This window comes from Labrus mixtus, chromosome 19 (assembly GCF_963584025.1).
Source record: "Labrus mixtus chromosome 19, fLabMix1.1, whole genome shotgun sequence".
Taxonomy (NCBI): Eukaryota; Metazoa; Chordata; class Actinopteri; order Labriformes; family Labridae; genus Labrus; species Labrus mixtus.
In genome coordinates, this window is record NC_083630.1 from 16,309,376 (window position 1) to 16,329,444 (window position 20,069).

Here is a 20,069-nt window from a genome sequence, read left to right on the forward strand (position 1 = left end):
AGCATCCATACCGTATTACCTTTAGTTTGAGCATTTATTTGAGTACTTCAGAGGGTACCGGCATACTTTTATTAGAGACAATCTGTTTGATCTTTTTCCTGCTTATAATCAATATTTGACTGTTTTATGAACAAGGACTTGTTTTGAGCTCTAAGTTTCATTGTGTTGACATGATGTTGATTATACACAAAATGATCTGTTTCCTTTGTAGTAGACAGAAACACATATTCTTAGGGAACCTGTAGTGGGAAATGTGTTCAGCTTCTAATGCAGCGCTCTTATGTTGCTGCTGCCATGTTGTGGCACATGTGTGTTACTACAAAATACAGAGGGGCAAAGATAATGAACACAGAGTCACCTTGATGGGTGATCCAAAACCAGCTGATATAGAAAATTGCATCATTTATTGTTGAATTTATCAGATTAATTGGCATGCAGAAAATTTGACAGAGATCAGGAGAGTATTCCCTCTGGAGTTTTACCTGACCTGCGTTTCAGGCTCGCCTCTACTTTATTTGTTTTGGTCCTCTGCAATGGGCTCTTATTTAGGATCAAGCTTTTATTTGAGGAAATGAGGTAAAGACACACATGCTTCCAGCAGCAGATGTTGTCTGGCCTGACCAGTGAATATCAGTCATTTTTAAAAAATCTCTTCCCTCTACTTCTTAATTTTATGTGCTTTTTTGAAACAAAAACAAAAAGCCGTTAGTAAAAACAACACACTGAGCCAAACAGCTCAACCACAGCATTGTAAAGTGCATCGTTTAGTGACAATAAATAATATATCATACATAATCAAGGTAAATAAAACGCTCTTATGCAGATACATATAAAATGTTTCACATGACATTGGATCTAAAAGTTTCTGAAACTGGGAGTTTGGGAACAAATCTTTAAAAAAAAATGCATTTCATAAATATGAATATTAAAACATGAAACTTGAAGAATCTCTCTCTGTCTGTTTCAGGGTATTTGTGGTATTTGCAGGTGAAGTTGCCTCCAACAGTCAACCTCCTGCAGGACAAAGGCAAATTGATGGACTTCCTGTTACGACGGCGAGACTGCAAGATGGTCATCCTGTCCGTCTGCTCTCAGAGTACGTCTGTCTGTCTTACTGCTTTCTCTCTTACACAAAACTCCTTTCCCAAAGTCTCGGGGTGAGCTGCATGTGTGAACGCAAACAGACACATTTTTGCACTCTGACTTTTTCCGGAGTTTCTCCTGCCAGCTCCCTAGTAATTTTTCAGCAAAAAGCCTGAGAGAGCTGATGTGAGAACATAGCAGGATATAATCGGGAAAATTCAGCTCGAGTGAGTGGGAGAGGGTGGTGACATTTATTTCCTGCGATCGATGCACTACCACAGACTGTCTGCAGGCGATGATATGCTCTCTGTGCACATAATTAAACTGCTGCGTTATGTTTTCTGTTTTCCAGTATGTTCTTCTTCACTCTTTGCTGATATTGTTGTTCTGTTGAACTACACATAGAATTGGCATAAAGGCAAATATTCTCATTATAGTGTCGTACATAGGACTCTGTTGCTTCAATAAAAAATGTAAACAAACTCTGACGTTAAAACTTAAGAGAAATTAAGCAGAAATGTCCGTCTTGTTCTCAGTTCTGGAGGGCGGGGAGAAGGGAAGTCTTCCTGTTGTGGCGACTGTGTTCGACAAACTGAACCAGGTGTATAAGGAGTACCTGGAGGCGGAGCAGACCTACACTGCGGTGAGTGACAATCCTACACTTATTTGACTCCGTAAAATTTGAATATTTGAGGTGTTTGTATATTTGTATGTGTTCGCAGGCGATGGAGTCCGGTCCGAGTCGAGGAAACTCTGCGCAGAAACGTCCGGTCAGAACTCAGGCGGTCATCGACCAATCAGACATGTACACACACGTCCTGTCCAACTTCACAGAGAGGAAGGTAATAAATAAAAATAATGACTATAATTATAATCTTTTGTTTCCAGCAGAAAACAGCCAAATCCAAAATAACAAACCAAACTGCTTTTAGAGACTGAAAACAAAGAACAATAGAGAAAATGATTTGTCTCTTTATTCTGCAGGGAGTCTCTCATAAATTCATCATCGCCGTGCTGATGGAGTACATCCGCTCTCTGAACCAGTTTCAGATCACCGTTCAGGTAATAACACACTTCCCTCTAACGTATTCAAATACTGAGGATGCAAAGGTAATGCCGATGCTTTTAACTTTGACTTGTTGCATTTTGTCATGCAAACATTAAATTATTTTCACCTACAGATTTGAGATTTTGGTTCTTTAAGGTTTCTGTGATCTCTCACAAGCTCTCCCAAATCCATGAACTGATTATGACATCATTTCACACAAACGTTTCCTTAAAAAATGTCTGGTTTGTATTTTTCAGCATTACCTGTATGAGCTGGTGATCAAGACGTTGGTGCAGCACAACCTCTTCTACATGCTGCATCAGTTCCTGCAGTATCACGTCCTCAGTGACTCCAAACCTCTGGTGAGTTCACACCCAAACTCACAAAAGTAGTTCAGTCTGTATCCTAAACAAACGATTTTAAAGTCATTATATGCCACAGTGTGAAACAAGGCCTGTAACATTTGATCATATACGTGAATTATTTTTCCAAAACAAGAAGTCAGACCTAAAAAAATGACAAAACTAATAGTTGCAAGCGATGAAACAGATTAAATCACTGAGAAACGATTTCAGCTCAAAAAGATGAACAATATTTTTTCAACGGTAAATCAAAACTTTTCTTCAAAAAAGTCAGTCTAGTTTGTTTTTGCAGTTTGTGTTTCTCTTATTGTGATCATTTGTGTTCAGGCTTGTTTGCTTCTATCACTGGAGAGTACGTATCCTCCTGCTCACCAGCTCTCTCTGGACATGTTGAAGGTATCAAACACAAGAACATGAAGCCTTTCAATGATGATACAAAATTTCAATTCAGTCAATTTGCTTTATTTTCGCGTGTTTTCAGCGTCTCTCCACAGCCAACGACGAGATCGTTGAAGTTCTGCTGTCAAAGCAGCAGGTTCTGGGCGCGCTCAGATTCATCCGCAGCGTCGGTACGTTGATGTTCAAATTCTATCCCAAGAAAAATAATTTTTGGGGATATTTTAATTTATTTAGCTTTAACCAATATAGATTATTATTTGAAAGATCTAAAACTGGTTTTCTCAGGTGGCCATGACAATGTTTCGGCCAGGAAGTTTCTGGACGCAGCGCGGCAGACCGAGGACCAGATGTTGTTCTATACCGTGTTCAGGTCGTTCCAGCAGAGGAACCAACGGCTGAGAGGAAGTCCAGGCTTCAACCCGGGTGAGAGAAAACACAACATCATCTAAATTTAAATCCAAGTACAGTTTTACTGATGGTGGATATTACTTTTCACAAATGAAAATGAGATTTTTTTTTTTAAGTGAAATGAGTCATTCGGAGGCGGAGAGGTCTCGTTCTTTTCCATCACTGTGCTGACAGGGAGACGCTGCTTTCAGTGCGGTGGCTTAACTACGGTGCACTTAAAGGGACAAAATAGCACAGGATTAATGCCATTAAATAAGTGAATGCTCTCATTTCAAATAGATATTGGGTTGTCAGCTGACGGCACTGTTTAAAACGTGTACTTCTTTCTGTCTGTGTCTCCAGGAGAGCACTGTGAGGAGCACGTGGTTCACTTTAAGCAGCTGTTTGGGGATCAGGCCCTGATGAAACCCTCCACAGTGTGAACACATGACACAAAAACACACAAACAGAGACTGTAAACTGGATCACATCAGACTGAACAGAAGTTCAGGAGATGAACCAACATGTGGAACAGATCTGAATACTTTGTACATATGACATAATTAAGGCTAACACTTTATTTAATGTTTTCTTTTGTAAATAATAATTAATAATGTACTAAACTAAATTGTTTCAAATGATCATAGAAACATGAGTAAATGCTCTGTTTAAAAGATATAGTGTGATTACATTTTAAATGTTGATGTTTAAGCGGCCTTCTGTACAGATAATAAAAACTACATGTGTAAACATGTTGTGTCTGTGGTGCATTCACATGCCTGTGTGATAATTCGACATATTCAGGGTTGTGTGGTTAGAAGGATTATATTTATATTATTTTTTACATAAATATTAAAACTGATCAAGAGTTATTTTAATAGTTTGCACATGATGTGACTTAAGTCAATTTTTAAATGTTTCAATACCAAAAACCAGAAGTACCAAAAACTGCAGTTACATAAGTGTCCACTTGAGGCTGGCACCAAAAGTGAGTCAATCCCCATAGACGTTCATGTTAAAAACATACAAGTATTTCACATGTTTACAGACAATATTTGTATTCATTTATTTTTATATTTTTCTGGCTTTTTTTGACATTGTATATTAGTTAAACTTTTTTTTAATACATGTTTTCTTCCTTTATGGATATATATATAAAATATATTCTTCATTAATTAACACATTCTTCAAACATTGTCTAATTTTTTTCAAAACAACTTCAATATCTCTCCCTTTTATCATATTTGTATCGTCCATTTTTTATCTTATTGTATTTTATTGATTTCATATTGGTGAACATTTGTCTCTAATTTTAAACATCTTTGAATCAAGAATGCATGAATAACGTGGACTGCCATCTTGATAGTTGAAGAGAGAGAGAGATAGTGATCCTAAACATGGACGATAAAGAGATCGATGAAGAGGAAGGTGATGAAGATGGCTGTCTCAACAAGCTGTATTCAAACTGTAAGTTAAATATTTAAGCTACTTCAGTTATTTGCTGTGTGAAGAGATCTGATTTGTCATGTTAACTAAAGTTTGCAGTCCACTGCTAACTAGCAAGATTCAGCTACTGTTACCATGGAAACGCAAGAAAAACAGCTGTCGTGTTTTTTTCAAAACTGAAATATTTTGGTAAATCAACAACAGCTTTTTGTGGTGATTAGCTTGTGATTGTTTATGGTTGTTGTTTTGTAGTTTTTAATTATTTCTGGCCTATTTTGTCTAACCTGGATAGTGTGTGTGTTTCAATTCTACATCTGGTGTTTGTGTTGGGGGTTACCAAGGTTACCAAGGTTACCAAGGAAACGGACAAACTAACTATCGAGTTCATGTTTTGCTTTATTGTGAAGAGGTGGGAGAGGATCAGTAGAGGTTTATACAAGGAGCAAAGCAAGCCCTTATAAGAAACTACACTTTAGAAAACAAGCCCTTATAAGAAACTACACTTTAGAAAACAAGCCCAAATAAGAAACTACACTTTAGAAAACAAGTCCTTATAAGCAACTACACTTTAGAAAACAAGCCCAAATAAAAAACTACACTTTAGAAAACAAGCCCAAATAAGAAACTACACTTTAGAAAACAAGCCCAAATAAGAAACTACACTTTAGAAAACAAGCCCAAATAAAAAACTACACTTTAGAAAACAAGCCCAAATAAAAAACTACACTTTAGAAAACAAGCCCTTATAAGCAACTACACTTTAGAAAACAAGCCCAAATAAGAAACTACACTTTAGAAAACAAGCCCAAATAAAAAACTACACTTTAGAAAACAAGCCCAAATAAGAAACTACACTTTAGAAAACAAGCCCAAATAAAAAACTACACTTTAGAAAACAAGCCCAAATAAGAAACTACACTTTAGAAAACAAGCCCAAATAAGAAACTACACTTTAGAAAACAAGCCCAAATAAAAAACTACACTTTAGAAAACAAGCCCAAATAAAAAACTACACTTTAGAAAACAAGCCCAAATAAGCAACTACACTTTAGAAAACAAGCCCAAATAAGCAACTACACTTTAGAAAACAAGCCCAAATAAGAAACTACACTTTAGAAAACAAGCCCAAATAAAAAACTACACTTTAGAAAACAAGCCCTTATAAGCAACTACACTTTAGAAAACAAGCCCAAATAAAAAACTACACTTTAGAAAACAAGCCCAAATAAAAAACTACACTTTAGAAAACAAGCCCTTATAAGCAACTACACTTTAGAAAACAAGCCCAAATAAGAAACTACACTTTAGAAAACAAGCCCAAATAAAAAACTACACTTTAGAAAACAAGCCCAAATAAAAAACTACACTTTAGAAAACAAGCCCTTATAAGCAACTACACTTTAGAAAACAAGTCCTTATAAGCAACTACACTTTAGAAAACAAGCCCAAATAAGAAACTACACTTTAGAAAACAAGCCCAAATAAGAAACTACACTTTAGAAAACAAGCCCAAATAAGAAACTACACTTTAGAAAACAAGCCCAAATAAAAAACTACACTTTAGAAAACAAGCCCAAATAAAAAACTACACTTTAGAAAACAAGCCCTTATAAGCAACTACACTTTAGAAAACAAGCCCAAATAAGAAACTACACTTTAGAAAACAAGCCCAAATAAGAAACTACACTTTAGAAAACAAGCCCAAATAAGAAACTACACTTTAGAAAACAAGCCCAAATAAAAAACTACACTTTAGAAAACAAGCCCTTATAAGCAACTACACTTTAGAAAACAAGCCCAAATAAAAAACTACACTTTAGAAAACAAGCCCTTATAAGCAACTACACTTTAGAAAACAAGCCCAAATAAGCAACTACACTTTAGAAAACAAGCCCAAATAAGAAACTACACTTTAGAAAACAAGCCCAAATAAAAAACTACACTTTAGAAAACAAGCCCTTATAAGCAACTACACTTTAGAAAACAAGCCCAAATAAAAAACTACACTTTAGAAAACAAGCCCAAATAAAAAACTACACTTTAGAAAACAAGCCCTTATAAGCAACTACACTTTAGAAAACAAGCCCAAATAAGAAACTACACTTTAGAAAACAAGCCCAAATAAAAAACTACACTTTAGAAAACAAGCCCAAATAAAAAACTACACTTTAGAAAACAAGCCCTTATAAGCAACTACACTTTAGAAAACAAGTCCTTATAAGCAACTACACTTTAGAAAACAAGCCCAAATAAGAAACTACACTTTAGAAAACAAGCCCAAATAAGAAACTACACTTTAGAAAACAAGCCCAAATAAGAAACTACACTTTAGAAAACAAGCCCAAATAAAAAACTACACTTTAGAAAACAAGCCCAAATAAAAAACTACACTTTAGAAAACAAGCCCTTATAAGCAACTACACTTTAGAAAACAAGCCCAAATAAGAAACTACACTTTAGAAAACAAGCCCAAATAAGAAACTACACTTTAGAAAACAAGCCCAAATAAGAAACTACACTTTAGAAAACAAGCCCAAATAAAAAACTACACTTTAGAAAACAAGCCCAAATAAAAAACTACACTTTAGAAAACAAGCCCTTATAAGCAACTACACTTTAGAAAACAAGCCCAAATAAGAAACTACACTTTAGAAAACAAGCCCAAATAAGAAACTACACTTTAGAAAACAAGCCCAAATAAGAAACTACACTTTAGAAAACAAGCCCAAATAAGAAACTACACTTTAGAAAACAAGCCCAAAAACCCGCGACTTTACATAAAAACAAGCCCAAAGTTGCTTATAACAAGCGGACTTGGCAACACGTTTGGGTGTTCACATGAATTATTCAAATAAATGTGATTAGGTGCAAGAACAAAACAAAACAAAAAAACATTTTTCATGTATTCACCTGCCTTTGCATCTTCATAAATCTGAAAAACACAATAAATGAATGTAGTGGAGTAGATGTAATGGTTGCAGGCTGCAGCACAAATACTCTTATATTTTCTGATGATTTAATTATTTCGACTTCATTTGACATTTGCAAGAACAATTTTTGGACACAAGACATTCTACTCTCTCAAATTAAACCTTTGTCTACATGAGCTGCAGAGCAGTATGGACTTTAACCGCTAGAGGGAGCTGCAGTATAACAATTAGCATGATGCACATTTCCTCACCTGCCAGGTTGAATTCAGAGTAACATATCTTTTAACCCCGTGAAGAGGATTTTTTTTTTCTTTCAGCAAAGTTTGAATATTTCTGAATTTTCAAACGGATATCTTTGCTTCAATGCAACCGCAGAGCAAACAGAGTTTAAATGTTTAGCATCTTATAAATCACGAAAAACTCCAGAAATCTGCATTAAAAACAGAATAAAAACGCTCCCTAATGACAGGGTTAAATAAACTGCAGAGGTGAGAAGTTACAGCTGTGCACGTAAACTTGTGACCCTGCTCTTATCTGATGTCTGAACAGTATAGAAACTTGAGCTGAAATTAAAGTGGCTTACACGGGGAGGATTATAAAGAGCTCAGAGCACAGTGTAAAAAATCCTGTCTATAAAATAGTGTCTTTAGAGGTGATTTAACAGCAGACACTCTAATCTAAGATCAAGGTTCACACTATTCTTATTACTATGACTCAGCTTTTCCTTTATGTGTTAAAGTTTTCTTAATAGGAAAAATCTAAACTAAAGCCGGTTGATGGGAGAGACCTCTTTTTGAAGTTTTGCATGAAATCAAAAGACCCTAAACAATCAGGACCATTTAAATGAGTTAATGATGTTCTTACTGCTTCATATTGTTGGTTTAGACTTCAACATTCGCACTAAACACATTTTATCAGCCGAGATGTTCTTTGTAAATCCTGTTTCACAGGTGAAGTGAAAGGTTTCTTAGAGTGCATAAAACTCCAACCAGGTCTGGTATGCACTTTATTTTGTAGAAAACCACATAAGCTATTATCTTAATAACAATGACAACTTTTTTCCGGTGTTTAAGATTTTCTGCAGACAAACACGAGGAGACTGTTGTACACCTCACACTGTGGACCCCGCGGCATGCTGGGAAATAATGTATCATAGTGGGAGGTGGACAGCAGACACTGAAGCAAGATGTCTGGAAATGACTGGCATTTGAACTGGAGTGTTATTGGGTATAATAAATAACGCTTGTTACTTTCATTTTAAGATAATTATTGTTGTTAATATCACCTCTGAGTTTTGAGTTCTTGACAATGCAGCTTTGTCAGATGGAGTCAGCACCTTAAAAGTCTTCATTGTAAATATTCTGAGCATCTTTTTAAGCTTTTTTAAAAACGTAATCTCACTTAAGTCACAACAATTCCTCCTATCGGTTAAACAGACATTTCAACTAAGCCTAACCGACTAGTCTAAAGGGAAGAAAACACTCAGAAAACACTCAAAATTAAGCACAATATATTCAAAATTGTCAGCGGGAGAACAATCTAGTTTGGTTTGCAGAAAGTGGATTTCGTGAGCAATTTAGCACCGCCAGTCCTCCCTGCAGCTTAACGTCCATGTGCTTGTGCTAAATGTGATGACACTTTGCTCAGGTCGATAAGCCAGTTTAACTTGACGCAGCCCTCATACAACTTTATCAAACTTTTCTTGACCAAAGTAGTGCCAAACATGCTCCTACGAGCCGCTAGCAGTTCACCGACATTGAAGGCCAAAATATGAATCATTCTTTTAAACAACTAATGTTTCTGGTTTCTAGCGAGGGTGAAAACGTTTAACCGTTCAATCGACTAAACGCACACATCCCTCGTAATAACAAGACAATAATGTGATCACCAACTAACCTCTCATTTATCTCACATCACATTTCTAAATTCATATTCAATAAATAAGTGTCATAGAGAACTTTCACTCGCAAAGTTCAAGATAAAAGTAACAGAATGATATCTTAGAGAATATTGATAGAAGGTGTAACAGTGCAGCACGATGAAGGCGTCTTCACAAATTCCTCATTAAGTAATTTATAAATGTAGAACATTTGATGATTTCAGTGAGGTTATGAAACTTTCACAGTTATAAAATGTCATTTGTGAGGCATTTGTTTTGTGTGGTGTTTTCTGTTTGGCCTGTAAATTTATACTTTTCTCATGATAGGCTAATAAAAAGTCAAGTTAACTACTCTACATCTTGGTAGTCTGACAGACAGCAGAATAAACAATATGCATTCTAAGGTCTATACTTAACCAATAGAGGGCGCTAAACAACGGCAAGGCAGATGCAGTCATGCTGAAGAAGTTAAACCTACAAGACAAACAGGTAGAGATTTGCAACACCAAATACAATCCTGGAAAAAAAACAGAGATAAAATCAGCAAACATTTTGAGTAAAAAAGTTTTTAAAAAAAGTAACTATTAGTGTCTTAAAAGTTAAAAGTAGGCTAGAAGACTCTTCCCAACACATCAGGATTTCCCCTTTGTTAACTTAAGAGAACAAATCATGAAGAATGAGCTCCAACGATGACTTGTAAAGGTTTGTCCTCTCATGATGAAAAATCTGAATCAGATCACATTAAATCACACACAGTCTGAGAGGAGACCCTACACCCTCACACTGAATGAAAGGCGATCAATACTGACCGTGTGTGTGTGTGTGTGTGTGTGTGTGTGTGTGTGTGTGTGTGTTTGTGATACCAGTGATCATATTTGTGTGTCCGCGGTCACCACAGCGCGAGACAGACGGGAGTTAGGGCGTAACCTCGCGATACTCCCCCTTCTCTCTCCCTTATTTCCAACGCGCTCTCCTATCTCTCTCCTATCGAGTCCGGGGGGCGATCAAGCGGCGGGGATGCTGAGAGCCCGGCCGGTCAGCCCTACCAGCCTACCGACCTACCGACGCACCGAAACGCAGCGGAACAGTCCCGACTGACCGAAAAACTTTTTCCTTTCCTTAAATCTTTCTGAGTGGAAAAACAGAAGAAAGAATACAAGCAACAGCTGGAGCTGCGAGAGGGAAGTTCTTTATTTTTTTTTAATTATCACACCTGAGAGAGATGAAGAGAAATTAAAAAAAAGAGGAGGTTGAGGAGTGTTTTTTCGGGATTAAGTGAGAATAAAACATCATCTGAAGCCGATTCTGGGGGATTAAAAGCGGCTGAAGTTGAAAGATGCGAGAGGAACCGGAGCGGACGGAGTGAAGCTGCCCGGTGCGCACTTTCCCCTCCCCGGCTTCACTGACGCGCGACAGTCCGCTCCTCCTGCCGCTGCCGGAGGGACGCTTCTGCGCCCCTGTCGCTTCTCATCATCTCCATATCTGATCCGCCGTACTTGGATGTAAAAACACCAAGAAAAAACCAGCTTGATCTTCCCCTTCTTCCTCTGTCTAAACACTTTTGTTTCCTGGCGTTACGCAGAGTTTTGCGCTCATGGATCGGCCACTTTGTGCCTGCTCTCCGGATGGGATTTGGCAGCAGTGAGCGGGGCGCGGTGGAGCGGTGATGGTGTGAGGAGAAATTTAAGAACTCGCAGTTTTTAACGCAGGAGTTTCACATGTGAGTACATGCGTTTATTTGTCTTTTGTTAATACGTTAGGAATAATTTGTGGGGTGATCTCTGACCTTTCAGAGCGACTTGAGTGTGACCAGCTAGAACACCTGAACACAAATCATTCCTGTCAACAAGATACATTTCTTATTTCAATTAATTTTCCTCCGGAGAATAAAAACAAACACTCTCAGTGAGTTCAGGCACATTACTGGTAAATATGTGTATAAAAGCACGTTTAAAGCTGCACAACTTCATGCAGACAACCAAACCCAGTTCAACGAAAGAGCTCATTTTCAGATAAAGCTCAGCTCTCTATAGCTGACACGCACAGAGAGTAGTTTTTACATTTCAGATCGGCGCCTGTTCCCTGTTTTGAGCCACTTTCTCCCACAAGAGACCCAGTTTCCTCTGTTCCTATGCAACCCTGCTCTTTATCAGCCGTGCTGAGCCGAGCCGTGCCACCACTTTCCATTAATTAACCGGTCTGTTTATGTAAGAGGAGATACATGTGGGGCTGTGGTGTGCTGTCATGATTTGCCCTCTTCAATTCTCTGGTAAACCTGAAATAATCCCACAGTGTGATAGCCTATTTCTTCTGCGTAACTGAGCTGCGTCAGTGTTACTCATCCTTTCATTAATTATATGATATTTAATCATGTTTAAAAAAATCTGCTTTAAAATGATTCAAATGTTGCATTTCACATCAGTGTATAAATACAGTTCTCGTCACTTTATTGAACTTGAAGGCAATATATGATCTGTGTCTGAATAATCTTAAAAAAAAAAAAAGTCATATTACATTTTTTTTGGATGATTTTTAAACTACTATTAAGAATATTTTCTGACAAAATGACACTTCTATAATTTTTTTGAGAATATTCAGAGGACTTCAGGACAGTGTGTGTATTCCCCGGCTGTGTGTTTATAGAGGACAGTCTGTGCTGTGATGCACTTTATGTCCTATTACATTGATATAATACTCCAGAAGTGTTCCTATGATATTTACACTGCAGTTGATGTGTATTTTTAGTGGTGAAAATAGTGTTTTCACAGAGAAATAGCACTGAAATAACATTTTTTTTTGTTTTTTGGTGACTAAACGTCTGTCATATAGTTCCAGTGACGCAGTTTTTTGATGATTTGCAGTGTTTGTGCATCAGAATGAGACTTTTTTTTTTTTAAATCACTTTAAACGTAGATACATTGAATTTTTTTGTTTAATTTATTCAGGATTGGCATTGTTTTCATTGAATTGTTCATTTTTGTGAGGACGTGAATATAACAAAATGAGCCTGAAGGCAAAAAACAAAACAAAAAAAAAATCTAAATATGAGAGAGATCTGAAACTGTGTTTATTTATGCCTGATGATCTTTGACCTTCCGATCTTTGATCTTTGGATGAATTACACACACACTCACTCACACACACACACACACACACACACACACACACACACACACACACACACACACACACACTGACTGGACCACAATTTCCCCCTCCATACACAGCCTGATCAGCTTTATTGGTTATGACAGAAATGTGAGAAAACTGCTATTTTTAAAATAATTGAACCAGAAAACAGACAACTGTGAAATGATCAAAATAAGACAAAATGATGAAAATTTGAAACGGGGAAATGGCAAAGATGTACCAAGTGTTTACCTAAGTCTGTGTGTGCCTGATGGAAGTCCAACAAAAAGAAAACCTTTTGATTGATAAATTGAAAGGAGAACAAAAGTAAATTGTTTTAATTCATTGATCGCCCCTCACTTAACTGAAGAGTCCTTGAGCACTATCAGCTCGTGTCACGACCTCACATCCCTCCTCTGGGTTGAGTGTGATCAAAAATGCCTGCGTTACTTGAAAATGAAAAGAATAGGAATGTTTTATTTTTTTATGTAGAGCTGCCTTAACAACTGCCTCACCTGCAACATCTCTGCAGTGCAGACATGTAAGCATACTGTTAGACTAAATATGATCAGAAATGCATTTATAGAAGCTGCACATTTTTCATGAAAGGTACACTTCTGTGGCATCACAAGGTACTGTAATGCTGCCTACTAATCTTTTATTCCACATGTTAAGAAACATTTCTATCGTAAAGACACCAACAAAAGTCACACTGTCAGGATTTAAATGGTTGTCCTGTAAAAAGAAATACAAATGTTGTTCAAAGAGCATTCCCACTAATCTTAAATCATACGAAATTGTCATATCTGTCAAAACAACTTCAAATCCTCCCTTACTGAATGAAAAATTAGAAAAATTAAAGCAAATGGGTGAGTCAGACGGTAACACAGGTAGAATGGAAGGAAGGAGGAGAGAATGGGTAGAAAAAACAACGAGTACAAAGTCAGAAAAATGTATGATGACAGTTTTGGAAGGAGGATAGGAGTGAATTAAACATGACTCAAAGGAAAGTAGAAACACAGCAATAAATTAAAGATCAACAGAATCCTTGACCCTACGATTCTACTGGCTAAATGCTCAATGGCATGTTTACAAGTTTCTGTCAGTTTTGCTCCCTCACTGCTTTTCTGTCCAACAAGAAAAGGCTGAAATGTGATGAAGTATTCATAAAAGAAAGAGACAGAGCGAACGGTACAAATACCTGACAGCACCTTCACCCTCAAACAAACACCAGAGATGTAAAAGAATGGAATAGCACTGTGAATTCTTGGAAAGTAAAATCATACAAAATAACCCAAAACAAGTTTTTTTGTTGGGAGATATCCAACTCAGTGAATTGATCCGTCGTTTCTCATGACTCAAATCTCCAGTTCCTGACAAATCATGAAGTAAATTAGTTGAACAGTTAATATTGGACAATAAGTTTCCGATGCAGGTCCAGGTCCAAAGATCCTTTTTAAGGATTCCTAAGTATTGGGTTTAAATATATTCCGCCTTTTTACCGTTTTTAGCACGTGCCTTGGTTTTATGTCTTGCATTTTGAGGCTTCTATTTATCACTTGTTTGAGTAAGGAAAACAGATGCAAAAGGGTTCATTAAAACATGCTAAACTGTGCAGCAAATAAAACCTAACATTTGTTAGAAAGGTAGAAGAAAGTGTTAAAGTATACCTTTAAACAGACACTTAAAGTAACCTTTAGACAGAAGCTTTGGTGTACCTTAAAACAGATTGAAATATGTGTAAGAAAAGATAAAAAAAAAAAAAAAAACTGATGCTCAAGGGTACCTAAAACACACAAGACTGAATTGATTGAGCAGACCTTAAAGGGTCATAAAACCAAACTTACTACACAGCCATAAAACATAACGGTAGTTTAAAACAGACAGAAAGGAAACCTTAAGACCTAAACTGTTCGCAATGAGGAAAGTTCTAGCTTAAGTTTACGTTGAAGTAGGATCCAAACGACCCTCCAGGGTACCTTCAGATACCCTATAACAATTGTTACACATGATGAAAACAGAGGGTTAGAGTTAGAAATGAACTCAATTCTTAAACAGACCTAACAACCTACCAGATGTCCTGAAATCAAAGGCTTCAAAGTACCCCAAAATGGAAACTTAAGGGGAGCCCTGAATCAGACTTTTACCAAGAGATTGAAAGGGGAAAACAACTTCACTTGTCTGAGTTGTAGCCTAGCAGAGTAAACTCTTACTAAAAGGTGTGTGTTTGGATTTCACCTGCTGTAGAATGACTGTGGTTGATCTAACCTGTCTGAAAACCTCGTCCTTCCCTGCCTTGACAGAGATGTAAAGGTGTACTCACGCAGTCAAACCAGCAGATTTACGTGGAACAGAGGTTTTTAATGGGGCTCATCATGGTTCGAACTCTGCAGTAGCAATTGTGTCAACACCTCAACACAGTGCTACAACAGGTGTTCAAGTGCTGCACCGGCTGCCTCGCATGCATTACATTTGTGTGTGTGTGTGTGTGTGTGTGTGTGTGTGTGTGTGTGTGTGTGTGTGTGTGTGTGTGTGTGTGTGTGTGTGTGTGTGTGTGTGTGTGTGTGTGTGTGTGTGTGTGTGTGTGTGTGTGTGTGTTCAGCTGAAAAGCCCCACACGGTGTAGTGCTGTTTGTTCAGCGTTGGAGCAGCAGGCCTGACCTTTCTGTGCCGGGCGCTGAGACAACACAAGCTGCCGTTTGACGGACGAGGTAGCGCTGTGGCTATGTGTTCTGACATCAGTCCTGCAGAATGAAACCAGCTTCCCGATTATTATCTGCAACCTTTGTGCTGTCAAGGCACTGTATGAAACCTGAGAACGTCTCTATAGCTTTTAGCAGAGAGCTTGAAAACCCTCCTGAGCCCTCACAATCTGTGCTCAGTTTGCTTTGGATTCATTGCTTTTTGTGATTTCTTCAGTCGGTTTTTGTGGCCATCAACTCCCATGAAAGAGACAAATGTTCATTTTTGAATCCTGTGAAAGATAGCTTCTCAGAACATTGCAAAAAGTCTCTTTACCAGAACATTATTTCACCTGTAAGTCACAATAACAAATTTTCAAGAATTATAGTAGCAGTTTTTTTTTAATCAAATATGAGCCAAAGACCACTAACTATTGTGATAAATGTGTATTTTCTTGTAATCCTGGTTGACATCTAAAACAAATGATCTGAAACAAAAGTCTGATTAAAGGCTTAATATGCAATTTTTTGATCCAGCAGATGTCGCCCTTGACCCTAGCACGAAACCAAAAAAACTTGCGCTCCATTGTTGTGTTAGCATGCTAATGCTAGAGATCTTTATTATGCTCGTATCTTCACACTGCATGTAAATTTACCCGAAATGACCGCAATCTAGAAACGCTTACGTGACATTCAATTAAGCAGTGAGTACAGTATGTTATTTTTCTTTTCTCTAGTCCCTCAATTAAATAACGTTTATACGCGATGAGTCGGCCGGCCGTCCCGGCGATGTAAACAAACTGAAGATAGGACTCGGAAAACTCGGAAAGCATCACAGACAGTGGGACTCGGGTGTTACACCCATTGTAGACAGTCATGCCTCACAGTTATTTTCAGAGGATATACTTGATTTATATTATATTTAAGTGTGAAAAATCGCATATAAAGCCTTTAATAAGAATGATCACCTTTTAACTGAATTTGAAAGATGTTTATTTGCTGTTATCATGTGTACATATGCCAAGAAAACACACAACAATTAAAGGCAAGAAGATTCTTCTTCTTACCAATTTCACAGCTAGAATTATGTTAGAAAAAACTCAAAAAGTTGACATAGCCTACAGGTCAGAAGAAATACACAAAAATGATATTTATCTTAAAGATACATTTCTTAGGTTACATTTTCGATGGATGAACCAGAGAAAGATCCTCAAAGAACAGTCTTTGTGGTTTTCCTTCTGAATGTTCACTTTCTTGTACACCTCTACTTTAAAATATCTAAGGGATGGTGAACATTGTTTGGGTAACATGTTTTTGTTATAACTTCATTTATTTAAAACACACTTAACTAAAATGTTTCCCCACGCCGTTTGTATTTAATTCGATGAAGAATATGGGAAATTACTCAGTTAATGACTTTAGAAGAAGGAAAAGCCGCTTCAAGAATGCACCGACAGAAAAGCTATTGGATTGACTTGAACTAGTTCTGATGCCCGGTTGTTTAGTCCATTCTGGTTCCGGCCTAAGCAGGAGGATCACCTGAGCTGTGGACGTGAAGGTTCAGGCTGGAGGCAGTGACTCAGCGCTGTCTCTCAACAGCTCCATGTCGAGGCTGACTCAGGACGGACGGATGTGCTCCCGTCCTGGTTTAATCTCAGTGATCCTCTCTCCCAGAGAGCACCGAGCTGAGAGCGCTGACAGTTTAATTATCTGTTATTCCTCTGTTAAAGCAGCTCGCAGAAATGCTCTTAAAAGTGACGCCTCCTTCCCTTCCTTCAACTATTTTACTGTACAAATCTGTAGACGTTGGAGTCAGCAGAGTGTCAGGAATTAAAACGGAGATTTCACTTTCCCATGCTTGTATTGATACACAGAAATGAAATATGTTTAACTAACTTCATGTGAATTTAGAATAAACTGATCTTTAACTTTAAGTGAGGTCTAACACTGCACGTCATAAACAAAAGTTCCCATATTGTAATCATACATTTTGAGTCAGAAGACATTGTTAGACATCTACAGTTAAGGGCCTTTCAGATAGGACGGGGTGCGCGCTGAGCTAGCAGCACACATGAGCAAAAAGCAACAGCGCGCGTTGCTAGGAGACCGAAACAATAGTCAAGAAAATAGTGTCTTTAAACTAGAGCTCGGGAAAATGAGACACCGTTTGCTGTGATCTGAGCTACCCTCCGATTGACGTCGGGGTAGAAAAGGTTTTAACTTCAGCAGAGCGCGCAGTTTTTCACTGAAAGACCAAAAATATTTAAGTAATACTCATAAATTAGATGAAGGATTTTATTTTTTTATTTTGCGCAAAGAAAAGAAAGTCACACTATTGCAAAAATAAAAGTCAGGCAGACAATTGTTAATCCAGTCCGACTCAAATATGTTGTTTCAAGCTTAAAAGCATTTGTTAAATACTGGACATTTTTTTTTTCAGGATTCTGGTTTTGAAATAACATTGATATTCTTTGGTTAGAGCTCCAAAGGCAGCTGCACCGGTGAGTCACACAAAGTAAAATACCAGAGAGCAGCATGTGTCAGCTTTAATAGAGGTCTGACAGTCAACATTTTTCTTAAGTGACTGTTCAAGGCGACATAAGGCAGCTTACAGAGGAACAAAGAGGCCGGATAGCTGCTGTCTGAACTGTTCCAGCGTCAGTCACACAGAAAAACTAAATTATGCAACAAGAGGAAAAATCTAAAAAAATAATGAGTCGGTCAATCAGTGATAGTGAAAAAACACATGACAGGACATTTGGATATGATTTATTTTCCTTAAATGTGCTCATTTATCAAATATCATTGTCTTATTTCAGCCACTTTTTAAGCTTCTGTTTCTGGATGAAAACATTATTACTGAAATATTTACTCCATGCTTAAGATGAAGAGCACAAGTATATTTAAAACATCCAGTATTTACAGCCACTGGGTGATACAATCTATACTTCACAAAAGCATTCCTCTCTTGATATTTGTAATTATTGTGTATGAGGTGCAGAAGAAATACTGGACTTACAGGAGATACAGCTGGAGATACAGCTTTGATGAGCTTTATCCACTAACAGTTTTTAAAAAATGTTGCCAGCACCGTTTTCTACATTACACCAATTCAGTTCAGTGTTTTCAGCACTCAGCATCCCAAGCACTAAAACACGTCCTCGGAATCAGCTGTTTTTTGGTTCCTGCACTCAGGGCTCACTCAGTTGAAAATAGTTCAGTTTTGGAAAACCATTTTACTTTTTAATGACACCGCTCCCTTACTTTCCAACCAAAATCAAGACTGGACTTTCTGCCAGTAAATTGTCAACAACAAAAGCAGAATAGAAACTAATCGGACTCATTTCTTGAGCGTACAATTTTCAAGTCTTGTCGCTAATACGTGGACGCGAATTCCTTTTCATTATTTTTGTTTTCTTGGTGAAATTTCTTTGAATAACAGCAAATATTAAGCATATGGAGTAATTTAAAACACCCACTCACCTACTGAGGGAAGCAGAAGTGCTGCGGGAAAACTTTCCTAACATTAAAGGTTGGTGAGAAGCGAAATTGACGTTGTGGGTGCTTCGAGCGCCATAGGGGACTTCATTGGAAACATAGGCTTAAATTTCAGTGACAACAAGGTTTTGATAATCAGTCGATGAATGAGATAAGGTTATTTCTCTTTCTTTTATCAGAAGTTTCTAGAATTGACAGCTTTTGGAATAAGTCACAACAGATGCATTTTTATTGCTACTCAGCAAGTATGCTGTAGTTGTTTGCTCTGTTCACAATGACCCACGCCTTGTACGTGGCTGTCTTCTGACCTTCCCTCTGGCAGAACTTCATATATTCAGAGAGACTTGATTTTCCACAACCAAAGTCGAAAGCAAGCCAAAAGCAACTTGCGTGTCTGGACGATTGTTTTTGCTTCCAGCTAAGCCCCGCCCACCAAAAATATGTCATTGTTTTCTAACACTAAAAGGGTCTATTGTATCGCTGTAAACTTTACTCACCCAGTCTATAAAAGAACCTTAACTGGGCCAAATAATCCACAGAGGTGTCCTTCACACTGTTTAAGCAGTAAAAATACAAACTCAAGCTTCAACTTTAGCTATAGGCTTTTTCTCTGTTGAAAAACCAAATCCAGAAGATTCAGAAGTCTGATGACTAAAATTCTTTGTCTGGTCAAATGTCACAGTTAATTACAGCAGTGTCAGTGGATGAGAAAGTGTGTTTGTCATGAAACCAAAATGTTACACATCACTAATTGTAGTTAACTTTTTGATAGTGTAAACCATTAGAATAACAGATTGTATTGTTTAAAAACACGTGGCATTCAAGTATGGAAGCATGCATTTTTTTGACAACCTTGAAACCTACAGCTTTTGTCTCAAAGAGGAATAAGCTCTTTTGATTTTTCCAACTATCTCAAACAAAAAGTTTACAGTGTCAGAGGGTATACAAGCGCGATGACATCAGATGTGTGATGGAGAGGTGTTTTGGAATTTTAGGTTGCCGTGCAGCAGACAGCTGATTTATCTCCACCCTCTTGGTGACATGTCCACTTCTTCTCTTCGAGTGTGTGTGAGCGTAAATCAAACGCACCCCAGGCCGCTCACATGCCTCGATGTCTGTGTGTGTGTGCGAGTGTGTGTGTGTGTGTGTACATCTTTAACTGTCTGTGAGTCCGGGGGTTAAGGAGAAGCTGGTGACAGAATATTCCTCCATCTTTTCATTAGTGAGT

The 20,069-nt window shown here is 37.6% G+C and overlaps 1 protein-coding gene across 3 annotated transcripts in view; it reads left to right on the top strand.

Annotated features, from left to right (window-relative positions):
* rmc1 (regulator of MON1-CCZ1) overlaps positions 1-20,069 on the top strand; it is a 440,600-nt gene that overhangs the window by 5,455 nt on the left and 415,076 nt on the right. Inside the window, exons 13-21 of one of the 3 annotated variants that reach the window (XR_009676638.1) lie at positions 968-1,096; positions 1,620-1,726; positions 1,806-1,925; positions 2,068-2,145; positions 2,389-2,493; positions 2,821-2,889; positions 2,975-3,062; positions 3,178-3,315; positions 3,643-4,024. Coding sequence is in view for 2 of the 3 variants with exons in the window: in XM_061064482.1 (XP_060920465.1) it covers positions 968-1,096; positions 1,620-1,726; positions 1,806-1,925; positions 2,068-2,145; positions 2,389-2,493; positions 2,821-2,889; positions 2,975-3,062; positions 3,178-3,315; positions 3,643-3,722 (914 nt within the window). In the remaining variant the exon portion in view is untranslated. The other 2 variants (XM_061064483.1, XM_061064482.1) reach the window with 2 other exon arrangements.